Consider the following 22395-nt stretch of genomic DNA (forward strand, 5'->3'; position numbering starts at 1 on the left):
TGAAGAAAAGGACGAACAGACCAAAGATATATTTTACGAGTGCTTAGAAGAAACATATGACCGTTGCCCTGCCCATGACATTAAAATCATTCTAGGCGATTTTAATGCCAAAATTGGAAAGGAGAATATCTTTGGCCCAACAGTCGGGAAATTCAGTCTCCACAGTGAAACATCTGACAATGGTATGAGACTGATAGACTTTGCAGCTGCAAAAAACATGGTAGTTAGCAGTACCAGATTTAATCATCTCGATATTCATAAGGGCACCTGGCTGTCTCCAGATCAGAAAACAAGAAACCAAATTGATCATGTTGTGATAGATGGAAGACATTCATCGAGCGTGTTGGATGTACGATCGTTCCGAGGCGCAAACATTGATTCGGACCACTACCTTGTTGCAGCAAAGGTACGCACCCGCTTAAACGTAGCAAACAAAGTACGAGCAGACACAACACGAAAGTTAGACATCGGTAAGCTGCAATCACAACAGATAGCCACAGCATATTCCACTCAACTAGCCCAATTGCTTAATCAAAGCCCTCCTCATCCCGATAACATATCAGCGCAATGGCAAAGCATTGCCCACTCCATGCAAACAGCCGCAAAATCCATACTTGGATACCAGAGACCTCCACCAAGGAATCCATGGTATGATGAGGAGTGTCGTGCTGCCACCGAAGAGAAAAATGCGGCATATAAGGCTACTTTACAATCCGTAGCAACGCGTAGCGCACGAGAGAGATACAGGGAGAAAAGGAGAGAGGAGAAACGTCTTTTCCGCAGGAAAAAGAGAGAGATGGAAAAGCGGGAGTGTGAAAAAATCGAGATGTACAGGAGCCAGAATGAAGTCCGAAAATTCTACCAAAGAGTCAAGCATCAAACTGATGGCTTTGGTACAGGCACATCCTCCTGTAGAGACCAGCAAGGTAATTTGGTAACTGATACAGATAGTATACTCAGGATATGGAAAGAACATTTTTCAAATCTGTTGGTATCCAATAGCAGCGAAGAAGACGAAGATACCACAGTCCCAATCCCAGAAGATGGTATTGAATGTATACTGCCCAGCCAAGATGAGGTAAAGACAGCAATAAATCGGCTGAAGAATAATAAGGCAGCAGGGGCCGATGGCTTACCAGCCGAGCTGTTCAAAACCGGAGGCGACACGCTGATAAGGTGTATTCATCAGCTAGTTAGCACCATCTGGCAGGAAGAACGAGTACCCGACGATTGGAACCTGAGTATCCTGTGCCCCGTCCACAAGAAGGGAGATAAGACTGTATGCTCTAACTATAGGGGCATAAGTCTACTCCCTATTGCCTACAAGATCGTGTCAAGGATATTGTGCGAACGACTAAAGCCAATGGTCAACGAGATTATTGGACCATACCAATGCGGCTTTAGACCTGGCAAGTCCACCATTGACCAGATATTTACCCTGCGGCAAATCCTGGAGAAGACCCAAGAGATGCAGATCGACACCTACCACCTTTTTGTCGATTATAAAGCAGCCTTCGACAGTCCGCTGCGCTCAAAGGTATTCCAAGCCATGTCTGAATTTGGTATTCCCGCAAAGCTCATCCGGCTTTGTAAAATGACTTTAACTGACACGAGGTCCTCAGTTAAAATAGGAAAGAACCTCTCCGAAGAGTTTGGTACCAAAAGAGGTTTCAGACAAGGAGACAGCCTTTCGTGTGACCTCTTCAACATCCTGCTAGAAAAGGTTATACGAGAGGCAAACGTCAAAAGAAGTGGCACAATCTACACCAATAGTCACATGTTACTTGCTTATGCTGATGATATAGACATCATGGGTCGATCAGTAAAAGAAGTAACTGATACCTTTATAAAGGTCGAAGGAGAATCTGCTAAAGTGGGTCTGGCGGTAAACGGTGAGAAGATCAAGTTGATGGTGTCGACGCGCAATGCGTCCATTGAGCTCGGACCGACTGTGGAAGTTGGTTCCTATAATATTGAGGTAGTAAAAGACTTCGTCTACCTCGGCACCTCCGTCAACACAACAAACGACATCAGTTGTGAAATAAAAAGAAGAATTGTATTGGCCAACAGATGCTACTTTGGATTAAGTAAGCAGTTTAAAAACAAAGCCACATCTCGTCAAACAAAAATAACGCTCTACAAAACACTGATACTACCCGTGCTGATGTATGGCTCCGAAGCCTGGGTACTTGCGCAAGCAGACATGGCAGTGCTTGGTGTGTTTGAGAGAAAAATTCTTCGAAAGATCTACGGACCAATCTGCGTTGACGGTGAATATCGACGTCGCATGAACCACGAGCTGTATCTGCTATACAACGACATGAATATTGTTAAACGTATCGAGATGCAGCGATTGCGTTGGCTAGGCCATATCATAAGAATGAGCGATGATGAACCCGCTAAAAAGGCGTATGAATACATGCCACATGGCGGTGCACGCAGAATTGGCAGGCCAAGGAATAGATGGCGCAAACAAGTGGATGTTGAGATGAAAAGGCGCGGTATTCCAGAGAGCAAAGCAACAAATAGAGAGGAATGGAGATCTCTTCTTAGTTCGGCCTATAGAACAAATGTTCTGTAATGGGCCAGCTAAGTAAGTAAGTAAGTACATACACGGCTGGCCTAGAACCTCAGAAAATTCTTAAATAAACCACGACAGGTTGTGGTCCTCAAAAGAATTATAAATAAACTACAAGAGGCTTAGACCTCAAAAGAATGAAACATTCATCGACAGGCTTTAAACCACAAAAAGAATCTTAGAAATGCACTGCAGTTTTCAGACTTAATACTTTCAGATATCCACGACAGGCTTTAGGCCTCAAACAAAACTCGTAGAAAAGTCCACGGCAGACTTTGAGGTGTAAATAACTCTTGAAAAATCCAAAACACGCTTTAGACCTCAACAAATATTTAAATTTAATCTAGACCTCAAAAAATCATAGAAGTACACGACAGGCTATAGACGTGGAAAAATAATTTTTAAACAATCTACCACACTCTTTAGAACTGAAAAAAATCTTAAAAAATTGAAGGCTGTTTATAGAATTTAAAAAATAATTCTTAAAAGTTCACGACATTCTTTAAAACTGGAAAGAGAATTCTTAAAAAAAAATCCACAACAGTCCTAAAATCAGACCTAAAAAAATTTTTTAATAATTCGCGCCTCCAAAAATAACTCTTAAATCATTCACGACTTCTATAGATGTCAAAAAATAATTTTTAAATCTTTCACGACTGCAAAAAATAATTTTTAAAAAATCCATGTCAGTAGGTGGACCCCAAAATATTATTGTTGAAAATCGACGACTGTCCTCAAAAAATAATTCTTAAAAATCCACGACTTGCTAGACCTTCAAACAATAACTTTTAAAAAATCCACGATTGATGTTAGACCTTCATAAATAATTTTTAAAATATCCACAACTGGCTTTAAATCTCAAACAATAATTCTTAAAAAATCCACGATAGACTTGAGACTTCAAAAATAATTCTCAAAAAAAAAAAAAAAAACACAAATGACACTTAAACTCAGAAAATAATTCATAAGTTGCTTATTCTCAATAAAAAATTCTTAAAATAATCCCCAATAGGCTTTAAAGCTCACAAAAATAATTTCTAAAAAATCTACGATAGGCATTAATTCCCAAAAAATAATTCTTAAAAAATCCACAATATGCTTTAGATCTCAACAGAATAATTTCTAAAATAAAATAGAAAAATGTATGTACGATTGTTTGTTATTTATGGACTCGAAAACCGCTGAACCGATCTTCCAGAAAATTTGAGGGTATATTGCAATATCGCCTAAAAGTAAAACAGGATATACTCATTTTTGAAATTCCGCGTCGATCTGGAGATATAGGCTTAGGATCGAAGGTACCTCCAAAAAGTGTAGATTTTGTATGCTGATATCTAAAGAACGGTTACAGATTTGGAATAAGTAACGGAATTTGGTCTAGAAATAAATTTGTTAAACTATATTGAAATAGGTTCAGGTTTAGATATAGCTCCCGTATATATTTTCGGCCGATTTCGTGTATTTTATACACCAAACATGCTATGAATGTCCAATTTCCTTGAAGATTTGAATTTGGAATTTGGTCTAGAAATAAGTATGCCAAATTATATTGAAATCTGTTCAAACTTGGATAAAGCTCCCATATATATTTTCGACCGATTTTATGTATTTTATGCAATAAACTCGCTATGTATGTCCAATTTCAATGAAATTTGGAATGTGGGACGGAATTTGGTCTAAGTATGCCAAATTATATAGAAATCGGTTCAGATTTGGATATAGCTCCCATATATATTTCGGCAGATTTCATGCACCATACACAGCACTGAACGAGTAGAGAACTCTTTCTTATCTCCTATATTTGTTCATTAAAATATTAAAATGGTGGCGTTTAAAGATAATATAATTATAGTTATTCCTTTATATATTATCTTAGTCAGGGTAGCGAAGCGCACCGGATTCAGCTAATAATTTCTAAAATATCCACGATTGACTTCACAACAGACATCAAAGATAATTTCTAAAAAATGATTGTCCGGCTTTAGACCTCAAAAAATTATTCTTTAACAAATCCACACACCCAAAAATAATTATTAAAAAATCAAACAAAGGCTTTATACCTCGAATAAAATTATCCACGTTTGAATTTAGAATTTAAAAAAATCATTACAAATTGGGCCACACATTATACCTCAAAAATAATTCTAAAAAAATTACGACAGAAAGTAGACTTCAAAAAAATTCTTAAAAACGTCCAAGAAACATTCTCAAAAATAATTCCTAAAAATGCACAACAGGTTTTAGAGCTCAAAAAAAAATTTAAAAAATCCACGACAGAGTTTAGACCTCAGATAGACAGACATAAGACCTCAAAAATCACCCTAAAAAATCCATGACAGGAAGTAGACCTAAAAATAATTTTTAAAAACATCCAAACATGATTTGGACCTCAAAAAATAATTTCTAAACAATTTACAATATTATTTAGACCTCAAAAATAATTCATAAAAAAAAACCACAAGAAGATTTAGTTTTTATGAAATAATTCTTTAGACCTCAAAATGTATTTAGACCTCAAAAAATAATTCTTAATAATCTAGAATTACCGTTGGACATCAAAAATAATTCTTAAAAATTCGATAACAGGAATTAGATCTCAAAAAATTAGTACTTAAAAAAATTGCGACTGACTCAAAGAAATTTTAAAAAATCACGCCTGTCATTAAAAATTCGACGACAGGATTTGGATCCCAAAAATAATTCTTATAAATACAATAAATAAAAATACACGACTGCCTTTAGAAATCAGGACCGAGTTTAGAACTCAACAAAAGTCTTAACAAATTAGGCCAGAAATTATTCCTCAAAAATAATTATAAAAAAAAATTCACGACAGTAGTAGAAATAATTCTTAAAAATGTCCAAGGTAGGCTTTAGACCTAAAAAATAATTCCTAAAAATGCAAAACAGGGTTTAGACCTCAAAAAATAATTTTTAAAGAATTCACAATATTATTTAAACCTAAAAATAATTCTTAAAAAATCCACAAGAATATTTAGTTTTTATGAAATAATTCTTTACACCTCAAAACATCTTTAGACATCAACAAATAATAATCTAAAATTGCCTTTGGACCTCAAAAGACTTAGATTTAGAAGATTTAGATTTCAAAAAATTATTCTTAAAAATTCGATGACGGCATTTATATAAAAAATAATTCTTTAAAATCCGAGAATGTCATAAGACATCAAAAATATTTCTTAAAAAAATCATTCCTTAAAAAAATTCAGAAACTATCAACGACTGTCTATAGACCTCAACAATAATTCTTGAAAATCCACGATATATGGTAACATGGGGCGCCTCCGCCACGTTTTTGTTCAATATGTTCTCATATCGACATCATTTAAGTTTTTCCAAATATTATTTTTGGTAAGAATATACTACAAGTTTTGATATATTTATTATAATTTTGTTTTTAAAATATTATTTTTGAGAATTTACAAAATGTCTAAAAAGTTGCAAAGCCTCCCCACCCATGGGGTAGCTTCGCCATCGACATAGGACATTTAACAACGGACTCTAAAACTGGCATTTACCATACTTCCTCCTAAAATATCAAAATTATGCATAAAAGGACATGTTTTCTATTTAATAATCAAAAATGATTCCCCTATCATGGGGTAGGCGCCCCACCCCCTACATAGTTCATAATATGAATATATTGACATTTATAATTACTTTTATCATGCAAATTATTTGGATTTATATTCTTCAGTAGTTGTCTATTAACGGTATAAAATATAATTTTGATATCACAAAAGGTATACAAGATATCACAAAATATACCTACAATGAATATTTTTCGCAATACGCCAAAAACACGAAACCGCGTGCATCAGCAATATTTGATAGAAATGCCAATTTTTGGGAGATGAAAGATCTTCGTTAAGCTCACAATTTTCCCTTTAACGGCATTTCAGTAGCAGTTATAATTATCAAGAAAATCGGCGCTGGCGAAGGCGCCCCAGTGGCGAAGCCGCCCCATGTTACCATAATTACTGTCGAAATATATTCTTAAGAAATCCGTGAATGACTTAAGAACTTAAAATATAATTCTTAAATAATATACAACAGTCTTTTAATCTCAAAAATAATTAAAAAAATTCACGACAGGCGTCAAAAAATAATCCTTAAGCCGGGACAGACATTGGACCTCAAAAAAAAAAAAATCTTGAAAAATCTAAAACATATAAATCAGGCGTTAGAACTCAAAAGATCTTAAAAAAATTAAGTCTGCTTTTTTTCTTTAGACCTCAAAAAATAATTCTTATAAAATTCACAACCGACTATGTTCCTCATAAAAAATAATTATGAAAAAATCCACGACTGTCTTCAGACCTCTAAAAATAATTCTTTAAAATCTACAATTGCCTTTTGACCTCAAAATTAATAATAATAAAAATTCGAAAATAGGGTTTAGATCTCAAAAACATATTTTTCTTAAATTCAACTAAAAAAAAATAACTTTAAACAAAATGCGGCTGACTGTGGATCTCAAAAACTAATTCAGGTCTCAGGTGTTAGAACTCAAAAAATCGTAAAAAAATCACGTCTCGTTTTTCTTTCTTTAGACCTCAAAAAATAATTTTTAAAAAAATTCAAAACCGACTATTTTTCTCATAACATACATGCATACATACATACATACATACATACATACATACATACATACATACATACATACATACATACATACATACATACATACATACCCATACACATCCCCGAAGGTACGCAGGAGACTTCTCACATTCCTCATAACATATTTCTTAAAAAGTCAATGACTGGTTTTAGACTTCAAGAAACAATTATGAAAAAATCCACGACCAACTTAAAAACTTCAAAAATAACTCTTAATAATTCCACGTGGTGTTTTAGGCCTCAAAAATTCTTCTTAACAATTCTACGACATGTTTTTGACCTCAAAAATATTTATTTTAAAAATCCACGACGGACTATAGACAAATAATTCTTTAAAAAAATATGACCGACTTTAAACCTTAAAAAATAACTTAAAAATCCACAACTGGCTTTAGACCTCAAAAAAGAAATTTATAAACAAATTGACGACTTTTATTTTCAAATACGTTTATAACAATTTCACGACCATCATTATAAGTTAGGCTACGATAAAAGTTTTAACATTACTAGGTACAAAGTTTTTCTACATTTATAAATGTTATCGATAAAATGCAATGATATTCCCTTATGTCCCTTTTTATGAAAAATAATATTAATAATTTTCCCCTAAATTTCTTTCATTACAGGCAATATTATTTTATACACCAAGATGGCTGTGGAAGTCTTGGGAAGGTGGCAAAATTCATGCACTTATCATGGACTTAGATATAGGAATCTGTTCCGAAGCCGAGAAAAAACAAAAAAAGAAATTACTTTTAGATTATTTATGGGAAAATCTAAGGTATGTCTAATAAAAAGACAACAATTTATTGCAAATCACATTAAAAAGATAATATCTGTTCAATTAACCATCATGGCTAATATATGTATATTTTAAATGTGTAAAATTTATAGATTTCAATGGAACGTCTATATAAAAGTGACGATTCATCACAATTTGTTTCTTTCTTTTCATTTCGTTTTTGTTACAGATATCACAACTGGTGGGCGTACAGATACTATGTTTGCGAGTTGTTAGCACTCATCAATGTGATAGGTGAGTAATAATTTCTTCCGCTAATTTGTATTAGTCCTCATATATTTTTCGTTGGAAAATTCGTTGAATTGGCAATTATTTCAATATTAATCATTTGCAGTAAAATATACGGAGAAAAATACCAGCCACGAATATATTTTCATAGAACAATTTACGAACACACACAAAACTGCCAAATAAATATGCAAAGACAGACAGGGTCTGATCGCAAATTAACAAATAAATTGACAAACGTTTTCAAATAAATACAGAAAACTATGTGTTGTTGTATTTTGCCAAGTAATTTATGTATGCCATTCATTGACGAGTTGTGTGTTTATCCAAAGAGCCATCTTTCATAGACTTTTTCCTCAAATTCCGAAATATATTTACTGGCCATATCGTGCGTCGTCGTCCATTCTATTTTATGGAGGGGTAGTAGTTTCTGTTTTATACTCTTTTTTCGATGTTACTGCAGCTGTTGTTTGATTAACAAAAATAAACAAATCACATTGAAATTTAATGTTAATTTTTTTATAAACTGACCACTGAATACTGTGCTGTGTGTACACGAACAAAAAGCCAATAAGTAAATAAACATAATTAACCGCATAGCATTTATTGATTTTTGTGAGCCGTATTTTTCGATTTTTTGCCTCAAAATGGTTGATGGTTTTTGGTGGGTTTTTGTTTTAATTGTAATAATACAATTTGAATATAGTACGCTTTATTTTAATGCATCACAAAATTGCTTGTAAATAGACGGATAAATGTTTTAAATCATTTCCAATATTTTTATGTAATTGGGACATAAATTGAGGCTAATTTATGCAAGGTTTTTGGAAATAGCAAGGCAATTGCAATTAACGTTACGTTTATGTTATTACCATAGTCTATATTAAATTAAATGTTTATTTAATAAGGTTAAGAGACAGGCCGTATAGATGAAATGCTACAGGGCACGTCAACAGTTTGTGGATATTAAAATGTCAAGTAGATTTTTCGAAGCTATGCATGAAAAAAGCAATCGCCGATAATTTAGTGGGTCTTGGAGGAGAGTCTTAGGGAAAATTATGGGCGATCGATAAGGATATTGAATGCTAGACGTTGGGAATTTTGACCTCAAAATATAATTTCTAAAATATCGAATATAGAAATAAAAAATAATTTCTAAAAAAATTACGGCAGAATTTGGACTTCAAAAAAGAATTATTTACAAACCCTCGACAGAATAAAATAATTTTTTAAAAAAAACACAACAGGTATTAGACCTCAAAAAAAAAAAAATTAAAAAGCCACGCCCTTAAAAAATAATGTAATTGTTCTACAAATATCCCAGAAGGGAAAAGGGAGACTTCTCTCACATCAATAAGTGCACCCCGATTCATATTAGATCAATGATCTGGGACCTACTTGAAATCGCTGAGTCCGAAGGGCGTGTCTTACGGCAGAAAACACATGTTGAAAAGTTTTTCATTTTGATGTTCTGGTCACCTCAAAAACAATTATCATCAGTCCTTAAAATGATTTAAAACAAGTAGGGTGGGCGTAAAGTTCAGCCATGCCGAACTTGTAATACCATCCACCACGAGTTGTATTGAAGTAAAATGGAACAATTAGTTTCCTTTCGTTTATGAAGAAGACTTAATACCAAAGTTCAGCAAGATCGGTAAAACAATGTGGCTAGCCTTAAAAATGCCGAAATTCGGGAGGTACCGTTCCATGTGGGCTATATCAAAACGTCAATCTATACCAACAAATTTCTGACGGATAGTTTTTAGACTCAAAGAAGAGTAAATACCAAATTTCCGATATTTCGGTAAAACCTTCAAAATACCGAAAATCAAGAGGAACGCTTCTATGGGGGATATTATAACACCATGGAAGACTAAATAACAAATTTCAGTCTTTCGGTGGGATATTGACGCCACAACCTTCAGAATTACGAAAATAAGAAGGCACCATTCTATGAGGGCTATATCGAAACGTGTACCTATACAGACTAATTTCAGTCAGTCAGGCTTTTGCCTCCAACAAAGACTAAATGCCAAATTTCAGCCAATTCGGTGGAATATTGAGGCCGCAACCTTCAAAATACCGAAAATCGGGAGGTACCGTTCCATGTGGTCTATATCAAAACGTCGATCTATACCAACAAATTTCTGACGGATAGTTTTTAGACTCAAAGAAGACTAAATACCAAATTTCTGATATTTCGGTAAAACCTTCAAAATACCGAAAATCAAGAGGAACGCTTCTATGGGGGATATTATAACACCATGGAAGACTAAATAACAAATTTCAGTCTTTCGGTGGGTTATTGACGCCACAACCTTCAGAATTACGAAAATAGGGAGGCACCATTCTATGAGGGCTATATCGAAACGTGTACCTATACAGACTAATTTCAGTCAGTCAGGCTTTTGCCTCCAACAAAGACTAAATGCCAAATTTCAGCCATTTCGGTGGAATATTGAGGCCTCAACCTTCAAAATACCGAAAATCGGGAGGTACCGTTCTATGGCGGCTATATGAAGGCATGGACCTTTGCCGACAAATTTCTGGGTTTTATACCCCCAACGAAGACTATGTACCAAATTTCAGTCATTTCGGTGTGATAATGAGGCTAAAATCTTCAAAATACCGAAAATCCGATGGTATCGTTCTATGGGGGCTATACTAAAGCGTGGACCTATATCGACAAATTTCGTATGAAACGTTTAATACCCCAAATGAAGACTAAATACCAACCTTCAGCCACTTCGGTGGATTATTGTGGCCACAACCTGCAAAATACCGAAAATCGGGAGGGGCTATATGAAGACGTGGACCTATACGAACAAATTTCTGATTGAAAATTTGGTACCCCCAACGAAGACTAAATACCAAATTTTAGTAATTTCGCGGATTATTGTGAAACCAACCTTCACAATACCGAAAATCGGGTGGTACCGTTCAATGGGGGCTATATGAAGCCGTGGACATATCGCTCATTAATCAAGGAGTGGCATAACTCAAAAAATGCGTTTTCTGAGTTAGCAATTTCTGTTTTTTTTTCTACGACTATTTTATCTTGTGTCAAATTTTCATGTTGATATCTCTATAACTCAATGAGTTGCAGCTCATTTCAACAAATTCAACAAAAATGTTTTTTTTAGTTTATGAAGCACTAAAACACTTCAAATCATGCTTGATCTTTCACAGAAATTTAGTAGTGATATCTGGCTAGCTGTTTGCAAAATATGGTCCAACTTCTTCTTTTAGTTTTTTTGTAATAATCTTTTTAAGTTGGGAAGTCAAATTTCAATCGCCAACTTAAAACGCGTTTTTCTCGAAACTGGATTTTTTGAAATGTGTCACTCTTTGAGTAAATGAGCCGCAAATTTTTGGGGGGAAGTTTATACCCCAACGAGCTGTATCTTGATTTCAACAGACCGACGGACGGACATGGTTATATCGAAACAAAAAAAAATTGTTCCACAACATCCCATACGGGACAAGGGTGACTTCTCTCATATCAATGAGTGCACCCCGATTCATATTTAGCTCCACCACTTGTGGAGAAGTTTTTCAAGGCGGAAATAGTCAGGAAATGTCGCCAACATTACTGAGGGGTATTTTGCCACCGTTGAAAAATGTTTGATGTTGTTTGGCTGGGGAATCGAACCCCCGACCTTCTGCGTGCAAGGCGGGCGTGCATACCATTGCACCACGGTGGCACCCACGTGGTTATATCGACTCCGATGAATATTTCGATGTGTTACAAACGGAAAGACAAAATTAATTACACCCTCCTTATTATGATGGAGGGTATAAAAAACCTATGTAAGACGTTGGCATAGTAACCCACATCTCAACAAAAACGCACTACTATGAAAAACGAAAGAAAAGATAAATGAACCCCTAACTTTTGACGATATTTTATGAGCACTTGGAATGATCGGAATTTTTATAGAGAAGATCCAGTTTGTCTTCTGGCGGATACGCCTAAAAAGTACAAATGCGAGTTTACCACCTTACAGGAAGGGAAAATACTACCGACAATTCGGACAAAAAAGTAGATTTTAAAACATCAGCCTTAGACCATGTATATATTATAGCTATTTGCAGGGTTAATCTTCTTAATGATGATTTATTTGACGTATACGCGTCGTGAAAAATCTACCATGGTAATGCCAGGTAGAGAAGAATGCGGCACATATGGCTACTTTACTATCAGTGGCAACAAATGCGAAAGTTTAGGGGGAAAATGAGAGAGGGGGACATTTTTTTGCAGGAAATCGATGAATTATAAAAATAAGTGTACAATAAATATTGATGTACAGGAGTTAAAATGACGGATTTTTCGACCTAAAGAGTGAAACTTCAATGTGATGACTTTGGTGCAGGGTTGTTTGGCATTTGTGCAGGGTAGGAACAAAGGAGGTGCCCAAGAGTATATTCCACTTCCTCTTCTTCATTTTCGCAGCAGCGGCGCGGTCGTTATGGCCTTTAACATGATTACCAATAGCCCAGTGACCTGTTAACACTGCAATAAGAATTGCTAGGTTCCGTCGATTTTGGTTGATTAGGAACCTTGTGCGTTTCTTATTGCAATGAGGCCATGTAGAGTTAGATATTTGGCATGTTTCGGTTTTGTCCCATCTGACATCTGCTTGTGATTGATAATATTTGAAGATATCCCCTTTAAATACCCCCATTGGTGTTGCGACAGACGCAGATCCTGGTCCAGCTAGTTCGTCTGCTTTTTCATTACCACCAAGATCTTTATGACTTGGGATCCAAGTAAGATCTGGTCAGACGCCCTAGCTTAGCAAGTTCTTCTTTTCATTCTCTCACTAGCTTTGATGTGACAATGTTTGATTTGTTTTGGTGTTCCTAGTAACCACTTGACTGTCGACAAAAATTCCTATTGAGTTTGATGTGTGGTGCTGTAGAGGTATGTATATTACAAGCTTCCTTTACAGCGTGTACCTCTGCCTAAAAAATGCTGCAGTCTCTAGGTAGCTACGTAGATGCAGATATGTTTGCTTCTTTCGAGTAGACATCAGAGCCGAATTCATAGTTCATTAAAGTCTTCTGTGTATATCTTGATGCCGTGATCCGTCAGTGGTGTTCCATTATTTCCTGCTCGGAAATCTTATTATAAAGGCTGATCAAAAGACATTGAAAGTGTGCAGTAATCAGCATTAGTTGCTATTTCTCACGGTAGTTTGTGAAGGAACACATTCCTAGAGCACGTATCCATGCCCATTGAAAGCCGCAGTTACTTTGACGTGTATATCTATTGGCAGAATATGCATCATTGTATTGAGGGCTTTAGTTGGACAAGTTCACCGCATTAACTGTCCATATAATTATTTGACAGTATCTATGTCAAATAATTATATGGGCAATTAATGAGGCTTTAAACCTGGCAAATCCATCCGGATCTTCACTTTCGATAGACCTGTACAGACAAATGTTTACCAAAGCATTTCTTAATTTGGTATCTTCGCAAAGCTAATTCGACCTTGTTCATTATAACCACGATTTCATTATAATATGACGAATTTTTTTTCGACAAAATATTCCTCCCTAATGTTGGCGACATTTCGTGAGTAATTCAGCCATGTAAAACTTCTCTACAAGTGGTGTCTTAAGACACGCCTTTCGGACTCGGCGATAAACAGTAGATCCCACATTCAGCTCTAATTTTTGTGGCTAAAAAACTAATTCCACAAAAAAATTATGGCGATCGTTCAACGCTAACCCGTACCCCCTGACCCTGATTAGACCGAGACCAGTTTTCAGGAAATCGCTTTGCAGGCCACAATTATTTTCCAATCTATGAACATATGTATTTTACCAGTTCATTGTTGTGGCTAAGAAACGAGTTCTACAAAACATTTTGAAAATACGGCCAGATTTTCTTATTGCTCCAATATGCATATAAAGGGTGTTTTTTAAGCCCGATAGAACTTGAAATTGTAAACAATAACACAAAAAATTAAATTGTAATCAAAAATTTTTTTTGTTCGAAAGATCAATACGTGACATTAACATTTGAAAATGATTTTGGGCATATGGGCACCGCGGCTGTTCTTGACGAAGTGCATTCTGGACGTCCAATTTTTGGCCACTTTTTCGAGCACCGCTGGCCGTATGTCACGAATAACACGAACAATGCTGACCTCCAAGGCATCAATTGTTGCTGGTTTATCAGCATAAACCAGTGACTTCACGTAGCCCCACAGGAAATAATCGAGAGGTGTTAAATCGCACGACCTTGGAGGCCTATTGTCAGGTCCACTTCTCGAAATCAACTTATCGCCAAATTTTGATTTCAATAAGTCGATGGTTGCGTTCGCCGTATGGCACGTAGCGCCATCCTGTTGAAACCACATCTCCTCCGGATCAATGTCATCCATATTTTCAAACAAAAAATCATTGATCATGGTGCGGTAACGATCTCCATTGACCGTAACGCGAGCTCCGGCCTCATTTTTGAAGAAATAACGTCCGATGATGCCACCAGCGTGAAAACCGCACCATACGGTGCATTTTTCTGGATGTAATGGAGTCTGTAGGGTCTCTTGTGGATTGGTCTCACTCCATATGCGGCAATTTTGATTATTAACAAACCTGTTAAGCCAAAAATGCGCCTCATCGCTGAACGCCATACAAATGACGAAGTCGTCTATAAGTTGCGCGAATCGACGACTGATTTTCAAAGTAAATTTGGATAATTTCGTAGCGTTGTTCAAGCGTGAGTCTATTCATGATGATTTGTCAGAGTATACTGAAACAAATAAAAAAAAGTTTCATCAAAATTTAATTTTTTGTGTTACTTTTTACAATTTAAAGTTCTATCTAGCTTAAAAAAACACCCTATATGACCATTTATAGGTAATTTGGGCCCTGTAATATAAGTGGTAATTTTTTCCATCGATTGAGAAATAATTTTTGGCCTGTACAGCGATTTCCTGAAAATTCGCCTTTGGCCACGATACTAATGATCGGTCGGCGGCACGGGTTATCGGTAACCTATCGTCGCTAACATCTTGTGCAGTGATCTACATCATGTAATGTCATTACCCTCATATTGATATTTGTGAAAAGCTAAGTCAAAATAAATTCAAAATACATTGTTAATGTCCAATTTACTTTAATAATCCCACGTAAACTTGAATTATCGATATAACATTTAGTAAATCATCACCTGTTCTGCTTCCCTCTTTATACACAAATTTGTTTATATAATGTAAATTATTAAAATATCTGTGGGTTTTTAATGATCGCCAGAAAATAAGTAAGACTAAACAAGTTTCTTTGAGAGCAAAAAAATATATTATCATACAGGTAAATAAACACACCAGAAATTGAAAATTTTTATGGGCAATTAAAATAATTATGTATACATGCACGTATATGAAAACATAAATTCACAATCGATATGAACAAGAGTTTTAGAAGTAAATCAAATATAATGTTGTTTTAATTATTATTTTTATGCGGCTATAAAAAATATTTTTTCAAACAAATAAATTTGATTTATAAAGTGTATTGTAATGAACAAAATTACATTTTTTATAATGCTAATGGATGAAAATTGTCGAAAATAGTGGCTGCCCGTTGTTATTCGTATTTACATTACGAGGGAAACTAAAAAGTTTCTGGTCTATGCAATACGCAGTGTTACCAGACGCGATTTCACATATCCATTGAATAGTTTGACATTTTTGGCATAACCGTTTTCAGTACTGTTTGACGTATGACCACGTGTTGTTGTTTAGAGTGACTTGAAAAAATCAATTTGCAAAAAAAAATGGAATTAACTCGTGCGATAATATTTTACAACATTCGACGCACAGTGTTTCAGAATCGTTTTTTCCTGGTCAAAATTCTGCAACTTTTGAACGGATAGAGATATTTTCAATTTTAGACAGATAACACAATCAGCTTTCAGATCAAATTCGGTCTGGTAGTTGCTGAGAAATTCAAGGTCAAAGTTAAACTTTTAATTTTTTTTTTCTATTTTTCATCAAAAAATGACTGTTTTTGTGTTTTTTATATCGTCTTTATATTAAAGATTGTCAAACACCAATAAATAAAGTATAAAAATACCAAAAAAAAACAACTTAAAAAACATTTCGAAAAATATGTCCTAAATTTTTTTCAAAAATTTAAAAAAAAAATCAAAAAGTTTGAATTTTTTCAATAATTAAAAAAATACTCCTTGGGTTTTCATAAAACGTATATAACTCGTATTAAATAAGGCTCATATACTCAAAAATGACCATTTGTTTAAAAAAGCTTGAAAACTTTATGTAAAAAACACAAAATTTTACCCATGTAATTTAAATAAATTTAAAAAAGTCTGTAACGGACGGAACTGGACGGGTACAAAAGTATATATTGGCTGAAAGAGGAGACTCTTCGGTATCTTTCTGTAAAAACAGAACATTGTTCCATATTGTTTCACAAAAGTTCTAGTCCACTAAATTTGGAAGAAGAGTGTTACGTCGCATTAAATCTCTTCCTGCCGATGATGAACCACCACAATTGGCAAAGGATGATGTTGCGAATGCGATCAGGAAATCATCCAATGCGTTGGGCCCTGACGGAATTTCCATGGTAATGTTGAAACAGCTGGATGAGCCGGGAGTAGAGGATCTCACTGTCGCTAGCCACCCTTATTGTTCCCGAAGCCTGGAAATGGCCAGGGCGGTCCCGCTACTGAAGCCAGGCAAGGATGCCAGCAAAGGTGAATCGTACAGGCCGATTTTGTCACCTGTAGCGAAGACCCTTGAGGCCATAGTCCTCCCCAGCATTAGAAATATCTATCAAGTTGCCGATCATCATCATGGATTCCGTAAGCAGCACAGTACGACAACAGCGCTAATCGACCGTGTGATAGAACGTTTGATACTGTCAAGCACTCCACGCTGTTCGAGGACATCGAGCAGACAACCCTTCTGCCAAGTCCGATACGTTGGATAATCAACTAAATGTGTGGTCGCCAGTCGTATGTGGAATTCAGGAACAAGAAATCCAAGCCCCGTAGAGTGAAACAGGGGGTTTCCCAAGGAGAGGTGATATCTCCGGAACTGTTTAACCTCTACCTTTCCTGTATTCCGCCCCCTCCAGACGGCATTGAGATCGTAACGTATGCAGATGATTGTGCGATCCTGGCATCAGGTACCTACTCTGATGACATCTGTGAGAGACTGAATTGCAATTTAACCGACCTTACCACCTTTTTCCACGCGAGGAATATGCAGATATCCGCCACTAAATCGACGGCCACTCTGTTCACCACATGGACGGCGCAGTATAGAAGAGAGTTGAATATCAGGGTCGATGGTAGCAGAATTCCGACCAAAAACTGCCCCAAAATTCTAGGGGTCACATTCGACACCACTTTCACGTCGTCCGCGCATGCCACAGCTATCTGCGTTAAACTAAAATGTAGAAACAAAGTCCTCAAGTCCCTAGCCGGCAGTGCATGGAGTGCAGATAAAGAAACCTTGTTGACCACGTATAAAACGATAGGTCGGTTTGTGGTCTACAGTCGACCATCTACATGAGGAGGCAAAGATTCTTCCAGTACGACAACATAATGAGATGCTATCGTTGCAGTACTTGCACGGGTGTTACCGTGAGAGCCATCCCAATCACCATCTGCTGGCCACCGATACACCCAGGCATATCAAGAAGGATATTCATGCTCTACCCAGCAAAATGTTCGATGCCAAAGATGCTATTCAATCATGGGTGAAAGTGGTCTGGCATGTCATCTTTTTAGCATTTTTACTCATGAATTTTATATGAGCGTGACCCCCCAAAGATGACATTCATTTTCGCATTTTAAGATGACATTCATTTTCGGATCCTAAGCATGTCATTTTGACCAATGCTTTGGCATGTCATTTCCACCAATGCTTTGGCATGTCATTTTCACCAACCCGTTGCAATGACATTATCATTACGACGAGAGTTTTAACAACGTTGGTTGTGATTTCGAGTCTCCGAATTGTAAATAATTATTCTTATATATTTAGAAAAATTTGTATAAATAAAAACACAAAATTCATCTCTATTGGATCGATGGAATGGGTTCAAATGCTGATGAAATGATCGGATCTTTCATGACTTCCTTTGCATGGGTTTAAATGCTGATGAAAATATCCGATCTTTCACGACTTCCTTTGCATTGCTTCAAATGCTAATGAAAAGATCGGATCTTTCACGACATCGTTTGAACCAATGCAAAAGATGCCATGAAATCACGTCATCGCATGGAACACCTTCCTTCAAATTTTGCTGGGTAGAGACGGAGGTCCAACAATATAGGAGAGAACCTCTAGATCAACAGGCATATCAGGCAGGTTTGAACAGCATTCACACGGATGCAGTTGCTAAGGCCATAAGCAATTATTGTGTGAATGCAGTCATCGGAGTACATCCCCCATCTATCGCAGCTGAAGAGCGTCAGCTGCCATGATAAACCAGAGTAGTTTTAGCTCAATTGCGCTCGGGATATTGCAGTCGCCTAAATTCATATTGGGCGGGAATCGATCGCACCGTTCAAGACATCTGCCCAGTATGCGGCATGGGCCCGCACGATACTAAGCACCTATTCAACTGCCCGCCAATCGTACTCATCTAACACCAGTGGATCTGTGGTTACATCCCATCGAAGTAGCCACTTTCCTGGAACTAGAGATAGACCCAGAGTCAGATTGAACAGGAGAACGAACGTACAAGCATAATAAAAAAACACTGTTACAACAACAACTAAATTTGGAATTTCATAAAATTTAGTACCTGAGGAAAAGTAAATAGCTCATGTTGTGTAAACGCTATGGTAACTTTTTTTAAGGCCACAATCCAAAGTTTCGGAATAATACTATCGCGGTGCTTCGAAAGACGTATATAAGATGGATCGAGGCTACGAATCATGGAAGTTTGCGTATGAGCCCGCAGAATAACAGCAATCGCAAGAAGATGCTGTAAAAGCGTTCAAACACCATGTTTTGGAGATGTCTCCATCAAATCACTGTAAAAAACATAACACATGATAGTATGTCCAACTGTCCTGAGAATGTGTAGCCTAAAAACTGTCAAACTTTCGAAAAAAATGTCAAATGGCGTCTGGCAACACTGTGTGTTGCCTAGGCCAGAAACTTCTTTAGTTCCCCTCGTATAATTGGACAAGTTTTTATGTGATGACCATAGTGTATGACCTCAAATGGAGATGTTAACTCTATAGGAAATTTTTATAAACATTTATTGAAATAATAAACGAACTGATAAGGTTCTGTGGCGGGCTCCGAAAATATAAAGAAAAATTAACACTGTGTGTTGCCTAGGCCAGAAACTTTTTTTATTTCCCCTCGTATAATTGGACAAGTTTTTATGTGATGACCATAGTGTATGACCTCTAATGGAGATGTTAAATCCATGGGGAACTTTTATAAACATTTATGAAATCATATAATATTCCATTACATAATAATAAACGTTAAAATCGCATCCGCAAAAATAAACAAACGATCTGATAAGGTTCTGTTGCGGGCTCCGAAACTATGACGAAAATTGTTTTCTTGTGATAGATTGTCTTTAATGTCTCCAGATGATAGGATCAAAATTTTCTACAGCGAATTTTACATACACATTTTTGAATATTTTATTCTCTTTGTACTAATTTTAAAATTTCTTTTAAAATAAATTTCATTGCAGGTCAAATGTTTCTTATGAATCGATTTTTCGATGGCGAATTTATGACATTTGGCTTAGATGTGATACAATATATGGAGACCGATCAAGAAGACCGAATGGATCCCATGATATACATATTCCCTAGAATGACCAAATGTACATTTTTTAAATATGGTTCGAGCGGGGAGGTATGTATTTCAAATCAGCAATACCTTTTTTGGAAATTTATTAATTCAACTTTTGCTCTCTTTTTTTCTGTAGGTGGAAAAACATGATGCTATATGCATATTGCCATTAAATGTTGTTAATGAAAAAATCTATATTTTCCTTTGGTTTTGGTTTATATTATTAACATTATTGACATTATTAACAATTATATACAGGGTGGTTATTATATTTTCACCACGTATGAGGGTGTACTTATTTCGTATGAGATTTAGGTAAGTTTTTGTATTTAAATTTATTGTATACATTTAATTAATAATTTATTTTTCTCTTCTTTTTCGTTTACAGGTTAGTGCGTCGAGACGCTATAGAAATAATCGTTCGTCGTTCAAAGATGGGCGATTGGTTTTTATTGTATTTATTAGGTGAAAACATAGATACGGTTATATTTCGAGATGTTGTACAGGATTTAGCCAATCGTTTAGGTCATAACCAACACCACAGGGTGCCTGGACTAAAGGGCGAAATTCAGGATGCATGATATTGGGAGTATTAGAAACCATACAAAATGCAAAATGTTGTCTCCATATAAAAAAACAGTAAAACTTCAATGAAACGAAAAATACCTAAAAAAACACATAAAAACCAGACAAAAAATCCAATAAAAAATAACAAACAATGCTGCCAATTTGCTTTTTTATTAGCAATTTACAACCAAAACGAAAAAGAGATAGAAAATACAGCCACTAACACACTTCATCATCAATCAGAGCAGAGCAGAGAAGTACATTAGACCACTATCAGAAAAACCATAGCAACGAAACATCATAGGAGGTCAAGGAAAAATTTGGCTAGCGGGCGGCAGATTATTATAGATTCATAAAAATCGACTATTCAAGACGCACAAAATTCAAAAACCAACCTAAGCAAATCATGACGCCAAATACTAAGGCCAAATTTTTCCTTTCCAACAACAGCATGTACATTTTTATAGCCACTTCACATCAAATGCAAACTGAAAGAAAATACAGGCTTCACCAGCAGAAAAGGAATAAAACTATGACGGGAAAATTCACATCAGAAGAAGTTTTTTGTTTTTTTGTCCATCCATTTTTAAGCTAAGGATCGAAATATATATATATATGTATATGTATAATACCAGACGATTGTCTTTTATTTTTTCAAAGGCAATTTGTAAAATAATATAACTAAAATATTAGTTGTAAGATCACAACAAGAACAACAACACCACCACCAACAGTATCATGATCATCCGCCTTAGACCCTTAAGAGGTTTAGTTTGAGAATACATTATCATCAGTAATCAGGCTCAGATCAGACAGAATAGCAAAATATCAGGCGATCATTCACAGAAATAATTTTTTACCACACTGGCTCCGCTGCTTTTGTGTAGTTCAAACACACTTTATTATCATCATGATAGAACCTTAAGCTTAAAATGAAAACAATAAATTTAAAAGGAAACGAGAAAAGTAAGAAACAAAAAATGATGAAAAATTTGGAGACAACAAAAGGTGTATAATTGCATTTTTGTATTGGCCGTAAAATACCTCCCGGCAAGTTTGCTAAACAACATCCAACAACAACAACAGCAAACTGAGGGAAACAATTGTGGGCGTTAAGAAGAAAAAAACAAATTACATGTATTGGCTAAAAAACAAAAGAAACATCCTAAAAGTAACAACAACTACAATGTGTTCATGCGATCGACAAAAAAGAGAAAAACTATAAAAAAATATAAAATATGTTCTTTTTTAGAAAACTTTAAGAAAAAAAACTATTTTGGATGTAAGAAAATTTTGCGGAAGGTGTATAAAAGTCGAAGCGAAAAGACAATTTCTATGAAAAAAACAAAAATCTGGCAATAATTTAGGTTGAAAAAAAGTTTTCTTTAAAAATTCTGTACAAAGTTTGTGATATTATTAAACAAGAGATTAAAATTTTTTATTGGAGTGTAGAAAAATTAAAACAAAAAACCATTGGTGATTTAAATTCTAAAGGCAAATTTTCAAAAACACGTGAAAATTTTGTACTTTGTTTTCAAAGAAAGAATTAAAAAGAAATTAAATTGCAAGAATGAAAATATATATGAGGAAAACATTAATGTAATCGTGTTCTAAATGCATAATTTTCAATATTTTTTATAAATATTCCAATTGATTTTTCAAAATGTTAGTTTTCCTCATTATCATAAAAATGCTCAGCTGTGTACTACCAGTTCAACCAGTTATTCCAATACATATACAAGTCCAACACCAAACCCTAATAC

At 35.4% G+C, this 22395-nt stretch overlaps 1 protein-coding gene across 4 annotated transcripts in view; it reads left to right on the forward strand.

The window, feature by feature from the left end:
• The window catches only part of shakB (Innexin family member shaking B), a 1117028-nt gene extending 1095045 nt beyond the window's left edge, over nucleotides 1–21983 (forward strand). For all 4 annotated transcript variants that reach the window (XM_073975227.1, XM_073975226.1, XM_073975229.1 and 1 more), the window contains 5 exons: nucleotides 7849–8003; nucleotides 8194–8258; nucleotides 19962–20128; nucleotides 20202–20380; nucleotides 20454–21983. In XM_073975227.1, coding sequence (XP_073831328.1) covers nucleotides 7849–8003; nucleotides 8194–8258; nucleotides 19962–20128; nucleotides 20202–20380; nucleotides 20454–20646 — 759 coding nt within the window. In that variant the 3' untranslated portion in view covers nucleotides 20647–21983. The remainder of the gene's footprint in view (nucleotides 1–7848; nucleotides 8004–8193; nucleotides 8259–19961; nucleotides 20129–20201; nucleotides 20381–20453) is intronic.
• The last annotated feature ends 412 nt before the right edge of the window (nucleotides 21984–22395 follow it).

Source organism: Musca autumnalis, unplaced genomic scaffold (assembly GCF_047663935.1).
Source record: "Musca autumnalis isolate F117 unplaced genomic scaffold, ASM4766393v1 scaffold_3, whole genome shotgun sequence".
In the NCBI taxonomy this organism is placed as follows: Eukaryota; Metazoa; Arthropoda; class Insecta; order Diptera; family Muscidae; genus Musca; species Musca autumnalis.